The following is a 17,515-nucleotide window of genomic DNA, read 5'->3' as shown; positions in this document are numbered from 1 at the left end:
GGACCAAATTAACCAAGCGAACCGAACTTCAAGTCTCGGGAGATAAAATGTAACAAAAGCATATATTTATTAACAGCCCAGCAAGGCCCCGTCCGTAGCGCGCAATCCGGGGGTAGCGGAATCTGCATTTCCTGCCTGAAGACGAAGGCAGGGGTGCAACCCGACCCCCCGGAAGGTATGGGAAGGGACCATCCTGGTGGTGGTGGGGAGGATGGAGGTAATTGTTTGCGTCAGTATCTGCAAACTCAGACATGTGTAAGTACCTATCTTTTATACTGCAAGTATTAGAACATGATTGGTTAGATTTGAAGGTAATATGTGACGTAAAGATTGAGTCTTCCTGGCAGAACTTACGCTAAAGCTTTTCATTTCAGTCAAAATCCACTTTGCCGTTATGGTTGAAAGCACCTCTAAGGTAGCGTTTGAACTCAAGTGTATGTGTTAATGTGAGTGCAACTCTTCTTCAGAGCCAACAGGCTTCATCCTTGGCAAAAGTTTGTGAACTTGGCTCACCACATTAAAAATGATTCATGGCTGTGCAGCTTCAGCTAAGACCTATTAAAGAGTTTGGTGAATCACCAGTATTACATGAAGCCAATTGTATAATTTAGCTTCAAGGTTGGGCTTATTCTAGAAACGTTTTGCTTGAGTGGTTTTTATGATGAGCTTTTGGAAGCTGTTTGGCCCTTGGAGACTTAACACACTGCGCATTTGAGTTCATGTATTTGGTTGGTGACACAACATGAGACACTGTAAAAGACTATATAAAAGGATAAATCATTGATGTGGAATTTCACAGGTATTTGCTTGAATAAAACATTGGTTAGCCATTGGAAATTTACCATGGAAATCAAATTTGTCTGTCAAGTGTTTTCTTCTAGCTGTGAGGTGTCCACACTTGACAAGGACCAGACTTCGGATTTCACTCAAATGATTTTATTTTGACCAATTCAACAGAAGTAATAGAAGTAACAGGTGAAAAACCTTTAAATACAAAAATAAGCATTAACAAGTCTATTTAAGTATTTACTCACAAATATAAGGTAAGAAGCCCACATTTTTTAACCATATACATCCAAGCATTTGGTTTTAGATTTATTTCTTTAACTATGCAGTGACAACTCTTAACTCACACCCACATTAACACATTTAGCTTATTAAATACATTTCTGCACCTAAACAGACAAAGATCTAAATGACAGTCCATGAGCTTACCGATAGCCCGTCACAATCAAAAGTCTCATTCCTCACAGTGGATGCACAATGCTTCTGCCGTCCTCTCAGTCCATTTCATTACAACCAAATGATTGCATTGTCTATATGTGCTCCCGCTCATTGAACTGAGCGCGAGCTTCTGATTACCCCAATTTAATTCACCTGGTCGCGAGTGCCAAGGCGCGCACAGTCACGTGCGCGCTACCAATGCAGAGCGGCACGCAGATAAGACGTAATGGAGGAGGAGAAGAGACAGGCTCACGGGAGACAGACACACAGCGCGACACCTCCCACTCGATCTTTACGTGGCAACACCCAGAAAGATCGTACTCTCAAGTGGGCTGGTCTCTAACTTGATCCTCCACTGGCATGAGGACCACAAGGCGTCGGACGTCCCGATGCAGTATGGTACCCGATTCGGGATCCGTGGCACCAGGTTTTGAATTTCTCACAGAGGTGCTAGAACTTGGAGAGACTTTCACATGAACATCTCGAACGACACCTCTGAAATCAGGATTTGCGCTGATTACTTTTGCAAGCCTGAACTGCCCTCTCAGTGCGTTTTGGTCGCAGAGCCAAACTATGTCTCCAACGGTAACGTTCCTCTCAGCAGTATGCCACTTACTGCGAATGAACAAGTTCGGACCAGCAAGTTGGCTCCAGGACTTCCAGAAGTTGCTTACCATCGTTTGTACTTCTTTGAGCCTCTTGAATGGGTAAATGGTGTAGTCGACAGTTTTAAAATCTCCACTTTGTGTGGCTCGACCAAGCAGCAAGTTGTTCGGCGTGATGTACTGGATGCGCTCTTCTCGACTCTGGCATCGATGGGTCTTTCATTGGCAAGATTAGCAGCTAGCTGCAGCACTGTCAGGAACTCACTAAAGGTAAGGCCTTCTACATTGCCAAGGCTTTGAAGGGCTCTCTTGGTGACTCTGACAGCGGCTTCGGCGGCCCCGTTTCGGTGAGGCGAGTCAGCTGGGAGGATTTTCCACGTCCAGGTGGTCCCATTTTTGGCAGCATACTCTTCAAGTGACTCTGTTCTCTTTTGATCCAAGTAAGTGTACATCTCTTTTAGGACAGATCTCGCTCCGACAAAGTTCGTACCAGGATCAGACCAGATTTTACGGGGATGGCCTCGGACAGCAGTGAATCTCTGGTAAGCAAACAGGAAGCTCTCTGTCGATAGTGTGTTTGCTAGCTCGACATGGATGGCTCGGCTGGACATACAGCAAAACACGACGCCCCATACTTTCATGGTCACTCTCTTCTTGACATCATCCTTCACATGGTAAGGTCCAAACAGGTCAACGGATGCAAATTCGAATGGTGCTGCAGGACTTGACCTCTCTTCAGGTAAGTTTCCCATTATTTGTTTACAGATTCTTCCTTTTGCTTTCTTGCAGACGATACACTTGTCAACAACTTTTTGGGCAATGATCCTTCCTCTGATGACCCACGCCTTTATCCTCATCCGCAGCAGGGTTCCCGCCACTCCGTCATGTGCTTCACTGTGTGCTTCTCTGGCTAGCAAGGTGGATAACCAGGCTTGGAATGGTAAGAGTGGAACAGCTCTGCGATCTTCTTTAAAGGTCTGGATTCTGCCACCACAAACTAGAAGTCCACTTGTCTGGTCTCTGTAGACGACTAATCTGTCTGTTGTGGTGCTTGGGAAGTTGACGCCCTCTTGTGCTGCTAGGCAAAGGTCTCGAAACACGTCTCGTCTCTCACTGACTGTAAGGACACCCGAGGATGGCACTGCCTCCCACTTTTCTTGGTCTCTGGTTTTGGCACTCAAGAACTTCTTAGCTGCTCTCCAGATCCAAGCCACAGTCCCAACCAGCCTTCTCAGGTTGCTGAAGCGCTTTTCATCGACTAGTTGTCGCACTGCTGCTCCTGCTGGTGGTCTTCCAGACTCTAGCTGGGCTGGATTGTGCGCTGTCTTCAGGCGACTTCTGGTTAGTAGTGCTACAAATGCTTTTTTCTGGATCCTTGTGACTTTGTCTCGAGCTTGGGCTGCAACATCTCTGGCAGACTTCTTCGGCCACTCATCGTCAGGAAGTTGGAGGAACTTTGGACCCAACTGCCACTCAGAGTCCTCAGTTAGGGCATCTGGACAGGCCCCTCTGGTGATGATGTCTGCAATGTTTGCTAGCCCAGGAATCCACCACCAGTCTTGGACATCGGTACTGCTCTGGATCTCACCAACACGGTTTGAAAAGAAAGTCTGGTAGCCATAACTCTCACGCTGTATTGCACCCAGGACTGTTTGACTGTCGACAAGATGATACCATCTCTTGACCTGGAGTCGGCAGTGTCTCTGGAAGTAGGTCTTGAGGCGGGCTGCGAAGACTGCTCCGCATATCTCAGCTTTCACAGGATCCCCTTTGTGGTCAAGGGGGGTCAGCTTGGCTTTGGATTCGACCAATCTCACAACGACACCATGGCTGCAGCTCCAGCGAAGATACATCACTGCGCCATATGCGTGTTGGCTGCCATCAGAGAACGTGATGGCACTGGGCTCTGCGCAGGGATCTGGCGGAGTCAGGGACCTGGTGAAACGAAGTTGGCTCAGATCAGCATATTCTTCAAATAGCTTTATAGCATCTTCTCTGAGACCTTCAGACAAAGCAGCATCCCACGTGTCCTCTAGCCAGTATTTTACTTTGGCTTCTTGAAAAGCTCTCCTAACAAGGATGGCACCCTTTTGCTTGACAGGAGTCACAAGGCCGAGTGGGTCGTACAGGCTAGAAACCTGGCTTAGCAGCTCTCGTCTGGTGAGTGGATCTGGTGTTTGATTTCTGACCTCTTCCTTGAGCAGGTTTTGACCAAGACGCATATTTCTCCTTTTCTTTGAGAAGTTAACTGCAGCCATGACATGGAGTTTGTCATCATTGATGATGTAACCAAGGCCAAGGGCTTTGTTGTCGCCTTCCGTCAGCTGGTTTGGTAGGATCATAGTCTTTGGCATCTCCTTCTCAGGTTCTTTCCTCCCACTTTGAATGGAGTAAACCCAGGGCTTTATGTGGAATCCTCCAGCTTTCAGGATGTATTTGATGTTGGTTGTGAGGCCTTTCAGATGGTCAAGATCGTTGTGTGAAGTCAGAATGTCATCGACGTAGACATCTTCTTCCAGCACGCGTCTCTCTTCCTTAAAGTGACTAAATGAAGGCAAGTTTGCAGTCTCTCGCATGGCGACTTGGGCTATGCAACCGGCAGGTTTGTCTCCGATGTTGACTCTTGTTATGGCAAAATCTTCTATTTCAGCATCTTCACTGTCACGCCACAGGAATCTGTGCAAGTGGACCTCTCGATCTTCCAGCCAGACAGAGTTGTACATTTTCCGAATGTCACCCAGGGCAGCATAGACACCAGTTCGAAATCTCAGTAGGACAGCTTTGATCGGGTTCAGGACATCAGGACCTTTGATGAGGATATCGTTCAGACTGAGACCTCTGCACTTTTGGCTGCTGTTCCACACTAGTCTGACTGGGGTGGTGACTGAGTGTGGGTTCGGTGCGATGAGATGACTTATGTACCACACTGGCCCAGTCCAACTCTGCAGGACGTCTTCGGACAGCTTCACTGCAGCTCTGCGGTTCACCATCTCATGGATTTGTGCACCGTAGGCTGCCTTCCACTCAGGTTCTTTTGACAGCTGCTTCTCAGTTCTGAGGAATGTTGCCTCAACTGCTCTCCTGTTGTTTGGCAGGGTTGCTGGATCTTCTGCCCACGGATACTTAGCATGCCAGTGTGGTTCGGTGCTGTGTACATCTCCAGTCGTGTAGGTCAAGCCATTTTTTATGATCTCCATCTCCCTTTCTTCTGCAATCGTCATTTCCTTACCCCCTGGCTGGCAGTTCCCGCAGCGACACCCTCCACATTTCGGCTGGCAGGCGGCTCCGATGCTTTCCCACCTCCACCACTTCAGAAAGTCTCTGCTGCTGGTGGCTGTGCTAGACTGGATCTCGGGGTGGTCGGGATACTGGCAGGAAGTTGAGTCTATAGTGAATTCACGATACTTGACTGCTGAAGTTCTCATCGATCTAGCGAAGTGAGTCTTGGACGAGTGTGCCTTCAGGATGACTTCCTCCAAGAGGTCTGGATGCATGCCCCCGACTGTCTTACCGAGTGGACCGTCCCAGAGCACCAGGTCACCAACTGAACGGACCTTTTGGGGCACCAGCTGCCCTTCTTTGTGGCTGATCAGAAGCTGGATTTCTCTGGGTCTGATGAGGTCTTTGAGGGGAACATCGGGGAAGATCTTCTGCAACTTGTCAGATGGAACATGCCTGTGCACTTCTGCAATCTTGTCAAGTCCATAGCAGATCAGCTGGTGAGACTTCAAAGTTCCTCTCGGAGTGCTGACGCGGATCTTAAGGAGGTAGCGCTTGGTTGCAACAGACACTTTCATCCCTCCAACGCCATGGACGACTAGTGCGACATCTTCACTGCGGAGGTTCAGCTTGCTTGCAGCTTTATGGGTTATGTAATTCGTGTCAGACGCAAGATCAATAAGTGTTCCGATTCTTTGCCCGTCATTGGCAGTGACGTCAAGGAGCATCAGGAGCACTGGGTATTCGTGCAGACCAGTCTCCTCTAGAAGGCCTCTCTCTGCTGTAGTGGAGTTATATGCTTGAGATGCGATGTTGCAGAAAGCATTGCGACACTGCTGCGCTAGCTCAGATGAAAGTTTAGAGAGAAACTCTTCCTGGGCCTCGGTGTGTCTTTTCCCCTCAGCTCTCACAGGACCGAACTTGGGTCTTTGGGACTGGTGTCTGGGCAAGGGACAGAGGAGGTAGTGGTGTTGGTCTCTGCACTCTGGATTCCCACACAGGTAAGTAGTTTTTCTGCAGGGTTCGCTGTGGATTTCGAGGCACCCCTCACAGGCTCCAAGCTGTTGCACTGCGCTCCTCTTTTCTTGGAGCTTTGTAGTGGTCCTAAACCTCCTGCAGATATAAAGTTTTCTTTTGTGTTTCGGATCTCCACAGATGATGCAGCCTGCTATTTCACTGCTGGATTTAACTGTCCGTGTTCGGGCATGCTTGGTTTGAAACCTGGTCTTTTCCTTGGCAGGGTCGATGTCTCCCAGCTGTTCTAACTGCTCATAGATGGACTCTTGGGATTGGAGGTATGCCAGTAACTTGTCAAAGCGGTTCCAGTGGGTCACAGCATTATTCGGGTCAGTAGCGTGGGTAAGCCAGTCTTTCTTCAGAGACTCTGGCAACTTACTCTCAATGGATTTTAACACCAGTGGGTTTTTTATGGCTTCTGCATTCTTCAGTTCAGTCAAATCATAGAGGGCTTTTTCCACTGCTTGGATGAGCTCTATGATTCTTCTCGGGTGGTTACCACGGACAGGTGGAATAGCTTGTAGCTCTTCGACAATCTCAATGGCGATGGTGGCTTGGTTTACATAGCGGTTCTCTAGGACTCTGAAGATCTCGTCTGCTGAAGTGTAAGTAGAGAGCCGTAGATCCTTGGCCACTCTTTCCTCGAGGCTATCAAGTAGTTGAAATTTCTTCACCTCTTTGGACCCGGTTGGTTCACCTTGCCTCTGCAGAGCCTCCCATTCCTTCCTCCATCTGTAGTACTCACGCTGGCTGCCAGTAAACTTTGGTAAAGCTGTGGCTTTGAGCTTTATGGCTGCAACAGGGGCTGCGCTGTGGGCTGTGACGGGTACCTTCTTGGTGTCCTCTTTAATTCTTGCTGCTCCGATCAGGGCGGCTTTCCTTGACACCAGCTTAGGAAGTTGGGTTTCGAGCTCCGTTAGCCGACGAGTGGAGTCTTGCTTCTCGGCTGGGGGAGCCCAGCGGTTCCAGGTCTGGTGCGCTTCTTTGGCTTTGTGCACCAGGCTCTCTAAATGGTGGAGCATAAAGTCATACGCCTCCAGGGGTGTGTTAGGCTGAGCGGAGAAGACGTTCTCACACTCTGCCTCTGCAGCTTTTAGAGCAAGGGTCAGTTCTCTCTCACCAAATGAGGCCCATAGTGTCTCCTGAACTAGGTGCTTTCCTTCTTTTAACTTCTGCTCACACTCTTTCTCCGTCTTCTCGAGGTCGGCTCTCTGCTGGTCACTTAACTCAGGTGCGCCTTCCGCTTCGGTTCCTCTGCCGAGTTCAATGTAAGCAGCCTCAACCTCCTCATTTACATCCATCACTTTGGCGCCCTCCGCTGTGAGTCTTTTGAAGTTATCTTGTAGCTCCTCTACAGACATCTCCATGTGGGTCCTCTTTATATGGTTGGCGAGTCGGGAAAAAAGTCTTTTTACTGTAGTTCGCTCCAATTTCAGCTCTTCGAGTGACTTGGACTCGGCCATGTTGCCCTTTTTGGCTGTTGGACTGACAGGTGGACGGCAGGTAGTTGATTTCCTCCAGGCCCCCAGGTGGAGTCTTCTCCCTCTTTGCGGTGGGCTTTTGTGGAGTCTTCACTGGTCACAGCCGGTTTCCTTCTGGCCAGGCCGGTTTTTCACTGTCAAGTGTTTTCTTCTAGCTGTGAGGTGTCCACACTTGACAAGGACCAGACTTCGGATTTCACTCAAATGATTTTATTTTGACCAATTCAACAGAAGTAATAGAAGTAACAGGTGAAAAACCTTTAAATACAAAAATAAGCATTAACAAGTCTATTTAAGTATTTACTCACAAATATAAGGTAAGAAGCCCACATTTTTTAACCATATACATCCAAGCATTTGGTTTTAGATTTATTTCTTTAACTATGCAGTGACAACTCTTAACTCACACCCACATTAACACATTTAGCTTATTAAATACATTTCTGCACCTAAACAGACAAAGATCTAAATGACAGTCCATGAGCTTACCGATAGCCCGTCACAATCAAAAGTCTCATTCCTCACAGTGGATGCACAATGCTTCTGCCGTCCTCTCAGTCCATTTCATTACAACCAAATGATTGCATTGTCTATATGTGCTCCCGCTCATTGAACTGAGCGCGAGCTTCTGATTACCCCAATTTAATTCACCTGGTCGCGAGTGCCAAGGCGCGCACAGTCACGTGCGCGCTACCAATGCAGAGCGGCACGCAGATAAGACGTAATGGAGGAGGAGAAGAGACAGGCTCACGGGAGACAGACACACAGCGCGACATTGTCCATGGTAAATTTCCAATGAAATTTACAGGAATTTACAGTTATTTGTTGCTACAACAAAACTGTGGTAACTTGGTATTATCATTACTATATATATATATACGTAAATAACTTATTCAAAAATGGCATGACTAAAGAGTTCTGAAAAAAATATTGAATTATTGAAAGAATAACAACTATATTTTGGTATATTTTAAATATATTTTGGCAGAAACTAAAGTTTGTCCTATTATATAACATGCTCTACATTTTTGCTTAGCTACAGACTGAGGCTAGTTGCCACCCTATTTATTCAGTTAATAGTACTCATAGTAGGCATATTTTTTTAAGTCAGATTCCCACATACATTATTGTATTATAGAGTCTACTAAAGGTAGGGAAGGCAATTTGTTTTATAAGCACTTTTTATTATACTGGTTGAAACTTTCTTTACATCCTGATAGCAATCAATAATAGAAGTGGTCTTAATATTAAAACATGTACATATATCTTCTGTGGAAGTCTCAGGACCAAAAAATGTTCATCCAATCATTGCATTCGGTCATTGCATTCCGCGCACCCTGCTCTCGCAGACATCACCCGTCTTCAGCGTTCCTTAAAGGGGTCATATAATGCCATTTTTGTACAAGCTAGTATGATTCTTTAGGGTCTAAATTAAAAGTTTGTAATATACTTTAATTACAAATTCTCATTAGTATTGTAAGAAAACACTTATTTTACTTGGTCAAAAACAGCTCTGTTTTCAGCACGCCATTTCAGTGCATATGACTCGATAATGAGATTTGCTCACCCCGCCCCTCTGTTCTGTGCTACACCGTTTGTAACACAATAACACAATAACCATAACGCGTTGTTCAGTATAAACGTGGGATTATTATATTGAGAACATCATACATAGAAAACATGCCGTAATGTACCCTAAGTGTAAACCTTAGACGCATTCATTGTGAAGCGTGCAGCTAGCGATTTGCAAAGATTAATATAAATATTAATATAAAGTTTAATAAAACGTTACACTCACTTCAGTTGTTCTAGAGGTTCAGCAGGAACACGAATAGCTGGTACCGATCCTTTTTTCATGAGCAGCTTCTTAGCAAAACCAGCTTTATACTGACCCTCGTTTATAAAGCAGTCTGGTGAGAAATGATTCGCGCAAACATGAGAGCATTGACGTTGCTCGTAGGGAATATTCCCTTCGAAAACAAACTCAGCCACTGCGTCTTCAGCGGATTTAAGAACGGATTTAAGAACATTAAAATGACTGCTGTGTTCATTATTACACCCAAGAACAGAACACCACAATCGCTTAGACACCATTCTGCTCATAGACAGCTCCAGCATATCAACAATGACCGCGCCGGTCCGCGCAGACTATGATTGACAATTGAGGGAGGGGCTTCCGAGCGTGTGACGTCACACGGTCGAACGGCTCGATTTGAGACAGGGGAAAACATATAAGGAGATTAAAACAAAAACACTGGATGGATTTTTATCATTTTATGATGGTTGTGTACAGGCACTGGCAACACACATTTCAGTACAATCAACTTGTAAAAGTGCATGTGCAGAGTTGTAGACAGACGTCAGTCACCGAGCACCAAAAACAAACAGCAGCCGCTTTTTACAGTTCCTCCTGAACCAAAACAATGCGCTTATGCTGTGTTCACGCCATGTCGTAACCGTAATTACGAGATGGCAACCCGTGACGTTTTACCCGGAGCTGTTCACATCCTCAGACTCAGAATTGTGCGTTTCTATGTCAACTATCAACACCGAATTGAATCTGCAGCAGTCAGGACAGGAGGTACAAGTAAGAGCTCTGTAATTTGTCTACATTAGCACAGTTTTTCAGCCAGGAGAAATCAGCTGGCTGAGGTCATGGGTGGAATAAACATATGACAGGAATTCTACTTTCTGACCCACTGAACTATACACCTCTGATAGCAGTCAACACTTTTTTTCTTTCTTTCTTTGCCTATTTCTTTGCCGATTTTTGGCAAAATATTGCCATCATTACGGGTTTGCCAGGGTTTGTGCAGAACCACTTCAGTTGTTTTTGTATGCGAGTTAGGATGTCAGAATAGTCTCTGACTGCCCAGTCAAAGCTGTCAGTTGACTAAAGTCTGCAGAACTGTGCATCAAACAGTCTGACATAAAGACAGTTGATGTCTGCCTTGACTTTTACTTAAGATCTCACTTGGGTTGTATATAATCTGACAAGCAACACTGATAAAAGACAGAAAAAATCATACAATGTTAGCCGGGACTTCGGTGATTGTGTGCTGATCTGAATTAGCATGTAAGCGTTTGTTTGTGTGCAGTGTGTATGTGTGCGTCTTCCTCCTGGATTTCCCTTTTTTTCTAGCCTCTGCATTTTTCTCTTTCTCCCGTTCATCATTTTGGTGTCTGCTCTCCTTTTCATCCTTCCTTTCTTTCCCTAATTTTTCCTAATTGGCTCTGGCCCTCATTTGTTGGGAAGTTCTGGGTTTCTCTCTCTCTTGTCTCCTCTCTCTCTCTCTCTCTCTCTCTCTCTCTCTCTGATGGGTTTAGAGAGGCAGCTCGGTCCAGTCACTCATGTTGACTGATTACCTTAACTAATGGAATTTAATTATTCAGCATATCCTGGTGGCGATTTGGCCTAAAAAAGAACGACAGGATGGGTGATGGGGGGACGGGGTGAGGTAGTGGAGAGATGAATTAGGAGCGGAGGAGGAAAGGGAGAGATGATGATGGAGAAAAAGGAGATTTCAGCATTTTTAGCATTTCTTTTTATCCCTCAAAGTTACATGGAACGTTCCCACGATTACTCATAAACGCAAAGCTTTACAGAAATGAGAACCATTTATCTGCAGATAAAGATTGTGATGATTTTCAGGAAATATCAGAAATATGGAAGGAGACATATAATGAAAGACAGATATATAGGCTATAGCATGATATTTGGCTGTTTTGAGCCATGTTGTGTGAACTGATATATGGACATTTTGAGTTGATATTTGTCTAAATATGTTGAGCGTAACCAGGGTTATTATAGTTGACTAGCTAAAACCATAGAAAAAGTTTTCATTACTGGTTGAAATAAAACTAATAAAAATGACAAAACACTCAACAAAATTACTAAAACAGATTACTTTAAAACAGAAAAAAAAAAAAAATTCAAAATATTAATAAAACTAGAGATTCACCAATGTATACTATCAAACAATAATCGGTATCGGCCGATAAAGCAATTATTTGTTGTTTAAAATCAGCCACCAATCAGGGCCGATCAGACTGCAACTCATACTGTGTGTGAAGAAAATCTTTCTTGTGTTGAATTTAGGGCAAGTTAACATGACAATAACGCATTAACAGTTAAAAAATAGCATACACCACTTCCCTACACCAAACATTATTTGTTGCGCATCCAATTTATTGCCCATCCAATAATCTCAAATATCTTTGTGCTTTGTTTTTTGCAATAAGAAAGAAAGTTTTGTCATTTTATCATGAAATTCAAACAATAAATGGCGTTTTGACGCTCTTAAATGTGACGTGACAGATCGCTGTAGCGCCTCAGTTCAAGTGGCAGCACATGTGCGTGAGCCTTTTCTTCCACTTTGGCCCTGTTTACACCTGGTATTAAGATGCGTTTTGGTCTATCAGATCACAAGTGGACAATGCTAAATACAGGTGTAAACAGAGTCTAAAACGCTTTGAGCTTTTCCACTTTTGACCACTTCAGAGGTATTCGGGAACTTATTCGACCGAATTGCTTTCGATTGCGAATGCTCATGTGGTCGAAAGCATTCGAACAGTGTCTCCCTCGTCTACTTGTGATCCGATCGAACAAAATGCATCCTAATATCAGGTGTAAACAGGGCCTTTAATACAAGTTATAGCTCGAAAAAACATGCATGAACATCAGAAGGTATGTTCATATATTCTTCATATATTAGTTAGCTATAAATAAACATTTGAGAGGAGCTTATTTACTGTTAATTATAGCCTATGTATGATTGAGTAAATTTACCATGAAGACAAGTGTTTATGACAACTACCTTGTGTGCAACTGAGTTGCATACAAACATTTCAGTTTTTATTCGAGTGTAATAATTACTGTATATCTGAAAATAAATAGCAGTTGAATATAATATCTGTTGTTAATTTAAACCTCTAATACAGGGGTCTCAAACTCGCGGCCCGCGGGCCATTTGCGGCCCGCGGGGTGATATTTTGTGGCCCCCTACTTGACATTAAAGTTTAATGTTAGTGCGGCCCGTCGTTGCGTGTGCCGCGTAAAAAAAAAAAAAAAAAAAGTATCCCTTATGAGCTACCATAGATAGTCTCGTGACAGCTTACGGAGGGGTTGTTGTTGTCAATAGTTGTCATAGACAACCGCGAAGTTCAAACATACGGCGCCTGGAAAAAATGAGCGCGTCGCTTCAATTATGAGCGCGCTTGCCGCGCGCCTACATTTGAAATTACGAACTTGAGCGCGCAAAATATGTGAGCGCGATATGTGAACGGCCCCTTGTCGAGCTACCACCAATCAGGCCACGAGCTACTGGCAGCTCGCGAGCGACGTGTTGGAGAGAGACACTGCTCTAAAACAATGTGAGAATAATCACTTTGAGCTTGTAATATGTGTCCAACAGGTTGATAAGAAGGTTTGCTTTGATTTGTGCAGTCAGTAATTTGAGACACTATACAAAGAATTCAATAAGACGGGCAGACATGACTGCAAATATTTGTATTTCAAAAGCAATAATTGTTTTTCTAAGTATAATAAAAGGAAATGTGCCTTCCAAAAAAAACATTCAATATCATTAATGTGTTGTATAAAGAAAATAAAAAAGGACAGAAGCAAATATAAATATCACAAATATGTGTTATAGACAAAGAAAGTTTGTAAAATGAACTTCAACTGTCAGAAGAACAGCTCATGAAGAACCAATCATGTACAGAAAGGAATGTTCAAATTCAGAGGAACAGTTCAGAAGAAACGTTAATAAATATTGAGAAGATTGGATCAGTTGTGCTCCTTTTTTGGAATACTTGAATACTATTTTTTTGTGGAATACTTGATGCGGCCCAGCCTGACCCAGACTCTACCTCTAGCGGCCACCAGTTAATTTGAGTTTGAGACCCCTGCTCTAATATTATAGTAATGTACCAAATGAGAGGGTTCCCTGTATAGTTTGCAGCATTATTTCGGTATCTGCAGATATCATTCTGAATAATCGGCTATTGGCTGAATTTAGTATCTTGCACCTTTAATAAAAACTATAAATTAAACTAAAATAACACTGAGCATAACGTGATTAAGCCTGTTTTTTTATTATTGTTTATTGTTATTAAATGTTTAAACATTTTAAGTTTTAATAAACACAAGCGCTTTGGTGGCCATTGGGTCTGTGAAAGTGCTATATAAATGCAGTCCATTTACCATTTTTACCATTATGTTTTCAATTATTTTAGTGAATTTTTGAGTAAGTATTTTTTAATGAAATAAATGTTGATTTGATCAATTTAATATTCATAAAATGTTTCAACATTTGAACATTTAATGAACATGAACTGCTTTCAAAATGTTTTGTTAATTTTGTAATTTTGTTTAAATAAGTGTTTTATTTAATTTAATCAATTTAATGTTTTTAAAAGTTTAAAAAATGTAACCTTTAATTAACATTCTAATGATAAACAATATTTTTCAAATGTTTTGAGAGAATTTTGAATAATAGTTGTGTGAATTAAATTTGTCATCAATTTAACGTATCATCGCTGTTCACTAAAAGTTTAAACATTTAATAAACACTTAATATTATTATAATAATAATATTTAATATTTATCTCTTTCAAGTATTTTATAGTGAATTTTGCATAAATACTTTCTGAAAAAGTGTTCATAAAATGTTTAAACATTTAATTATTAAATGATCTTTAAAAAAAATTTTTTGTGATGTGTTAAATAAGTATTTAATTTTGAGTTCATTTAATTTAATTCAGTATTCTATGTCTCATTCTCCTATATTATTTGCAATAAACCGACACTGAATCAGCCACAGTCCACTGTAGATGTCAATATCAGTCATTAAGACCCATATTCGTCAACCATTATTCATAAATCATACACCCATCCATACAAACCTCTCACAGATTCACATGCACTCTCATACACACTCTCACACATTATCTTTCCTTCTCCATCCACCCACCCACACGCGTGTATTTTTCCCGCACATTCATTCTCTTTCTCGGCTTCTTTCCCTGCCTTTCACCTCCTTTCTATCTCGCTCCCTCTCACTTTCCTCATGCTCTCTCTCTCTTTTGTGATTGCATACACACACACACACACACACACACACACACACACACACACACACACACACACACACACACACACACACACACACACACACACACACACACACACACACACACACACACACACACACACAAACACACAGTCATTCTCTCCCTCTCTCACCAGGGGATCCTAATTAAGCTTGGCTGGTCTTTGATGTTGTCGCCTAGGCAACAGTCACCATGACGAAGCTGGCTTTTCCAGAAGAAAAAAAAACATGCGCATTTTACAGGCATACGACATGCACGTTGCCCTTCGCACACACAGAGTCAGGCACGCACACATGCACGAGCAATTAGACAAACAAAACAATTTCTTCAGATGCCAGAAAGACCTGTTGCGCTGTGACACAACCTCGCGATGAATATTGGCGAGAGTGCCATATATATAGCAGAAGAGATATCCGACTTCATTCATGAGTCTCAGGATTCCCGTATAATCATTTGCAGCCCCTCCTGTGTGTGTGGGTGTGGGTGTGTGTGTGTGTTTGGATGTGTGTATGTCTCAGTGGGGAAAACCCTGCTTGCCTTCTGCTTATCAATTAAACAAACCTCGCCAATCTAACACTTACAATTAACATTAAACACATCTAACACCGCCAGCCAGCACAATTAGCTTCCCGTTCCATCGTTAGGCTCTGCTGATATACCGCCTGACATGAAGTTGCATTGGGAGAGAGAGAGAGAAAGAGAGAGAGTCATATAACTGTCAGTGCACATTATGCCAGCGGAATTCTGTTTGCTTATTGCTGTCTGTTTGGCGTTCCTGGCAGGATAAAATGACTATCTGAGCGTGTTCTCATTGTGGGACTCATCAATCCTTTTCCCTCTCATTTTGCCTCCTGCGCTGCTTCTGAGAAAACACTTTACTCATTCAGTTAGTCATACGGCAGCTCTATTTATTAGTTGTTCTAATGAGGTAATTTGAATTATTAATTTGTAATTGAAGTTTTTTGATTAAATGGATGATGAATTGTTGGTCTTAAGTTGTTACGCAACGTTCGTTTTTTCTCTTTTTATTCGCATGTCCTAAGTAGCACGGCGTGACAAGGAATTTGTCTCTTTGCTTAAAGCAAAAATACTGTGGGATGCAACACAAGAACATTTTTTATTTATTAGAGCTACTTGGTCCTAAAATCAGGAAGAGACTTTTACATTTTTTGGGACTCTGGATATGTTTTTTGAATAGCAGTTTTTGATTTATGTATTCATTTGTGATTTGAAATGATTGTTTATGAGTAATTTCTTGTTTTGTTCACTATTAACTTTCACACAGACAAGCCTCAAAAAACTCATTATAAATTTCTGAGGGAACACATGGCCCTGCTAATTCTCTTCTGGCTTTTAGAAGTGGAACGGGATTTTTGACAAATGAGATTTTACTCTAGACATTATATCTAGATATTAAGCCAAGTTTAAAGTTAATTAGTTATAAATAATTAAATAATACATTAGATACATTTTAGATACTATTTTGTTTTGCTCTAAAATCCAGAAGAGAATTAGCATTTTTGAGCCATGAGTTTCCTCTGGAATTTTTTTTTTTTTTGCAACTTCACATTATGATTTATGTGTACTTTTACGACCTAGGGTTAAGTCACGATAAATAAAAAGAAAAAGCAGGAAAATTAAACATGACTCCCCGCCCAGTGCTCAGACTAAGAAAAAATAAAATAAATTCACATACTAAACAGTTATACGATAAACGTTTTATTAAGATGTTGAAAAAATATATAAAGGTCAATATAAAAAAGACAAAATATCTTCCCCCGAGAGATCAAAGAAGAATCCAATTGATTAACCTAAATACACTATCAAAACAGAGCGAACGTTACAAAGGACACCAAAACTTCTTAAAATATATAACACTCATATAACAATAACATTGTTGGTGGGGAGACAGGAGAAGTGTGACTGGCCCGAAGTCGCAGCAGCTCCTTGAAGAGCGGAAAAGATGGTTTTAAACCTGCCGCAATCAGTGCCATCCAATCCAATGAAGACAGGCAGAGCCATCAATCAGCTGGTTAAAGGATGCTACTCAGGACAAACAACACACACACACACAGACAAAACAATTTAAAAACAAGAACAAATGCATAATATAAAAGAACACAAAAAACGTACTCGGTTACTAACGTAACCTCGGTTCTCTCTAGAGAGGGAACGAGTACTGCGTAATAGCTTTACGCTAGGGGAAAAACTCTTTTCCACGAGATATTGAAGCCAAAAATTATCCTTAATTTTTTATTAATGTAAAACGCTTTGCAGCAGCAAGCAGACATAGGCGAAACAGCTCGCGCGCCTATTGGTTGCTCTTGCGGCAAATGCAGCAGCCTATCGAGAGAGACTCTGCGTGACGTAATGACCAATGGGGGCAATTCGCGCCCATATCGTCACGTCCCGCCAGAAAGGGCGTGGTCTCACCCTATAAATATGCTCGTTAGGCTGGTACAAGCTGGTTTTTATCGCTGAAGCGAACCAGAGCGTATTCCAAGCACGGCAAGATACGCAGTACTCGTTCCCTCTCTAGAGAGAACCGAGGTTACGTTAGTAACCGAGTACGTTCTCTTACGAGAGTATCTCTCGTACTGCGTAATAGCTTTACGCTAGGGGAACACAATGCAACACGCCGTGCGTACAGGGATCCAACACCAAAGTCCCAAGGGCCGAAGCCCAGGGCTCATGTAGTGCATAATCACCATAAACTCACATAGAGTGGAGGAAGAGAGGCTGGAAGCGTCATTCCCTATAAAAAAGCACCCAGCGGGGCTATCATATGACAATAAAACGCGCAGCCAGGGTGAAAGCTTTCAGCCTGATCTGGGTGGCCATACGTGCGTCAACACT

General features: G+C 42.8%; 2 protein-coding genes across 3 annotated transcripts in view; one reads left to right on the top strand and one right to left on the bottom strand.

The window, feature by feature from the left end:
• Positions 1 to 7,740, bottom strand: part of LOC130101775 (uncharacterized) — a 41,498-nt gene extending 33,758 nt beyond the window's left edge. Inside the window, exon 1 of the mRNA XM_056267624.1 lies at positions 6,828 to 7,740. Coding sequence (XP_056123599.1) covers positions 6,828 to 7,528 — 701 coding nt within the window. The 5' untranslated portion in view covers positions 7,529 to 7,740. The remainder of the gene's footprint in view (positions 1 to 6,827) is intronic.
• kcnn3 (potassium intermediate/small conductance calcium-activated channel, subfamily N, member 3) overlaps positions 1 to 17,515 on the top strand; it is a 77,380-nt gene that overhangs the window by 23,731 nt on the left and 36,134 nt on the right. The gene's annotated exons all lie outside the window — the stretch shown is intronic.

The sequence above is a fragment of the Rhinichthys klamathensis genome, unplaced genomic scaffold, assembly GCF_029890125.1.
Source record: "Rhinichthys klamathensis goyatoka isolate OS25496 unplaced genomic scaffold, OSU_Roscu_1.1 h1tg000262l_1, whole genome shotgun sequence".
NCBI classification, from domain to species: Eukaryota; Metazoa; Chordata; class Actinopteri; order Cypriniformes; family Leuciscidae; genus Rhinichthys; species Rhinichthys klamathensis.
The sequence above is the reverse complement of the archived record's forward strand: the minus strand, read 5'-3'. Positions and strand labels throughout refer to the sequence as shown.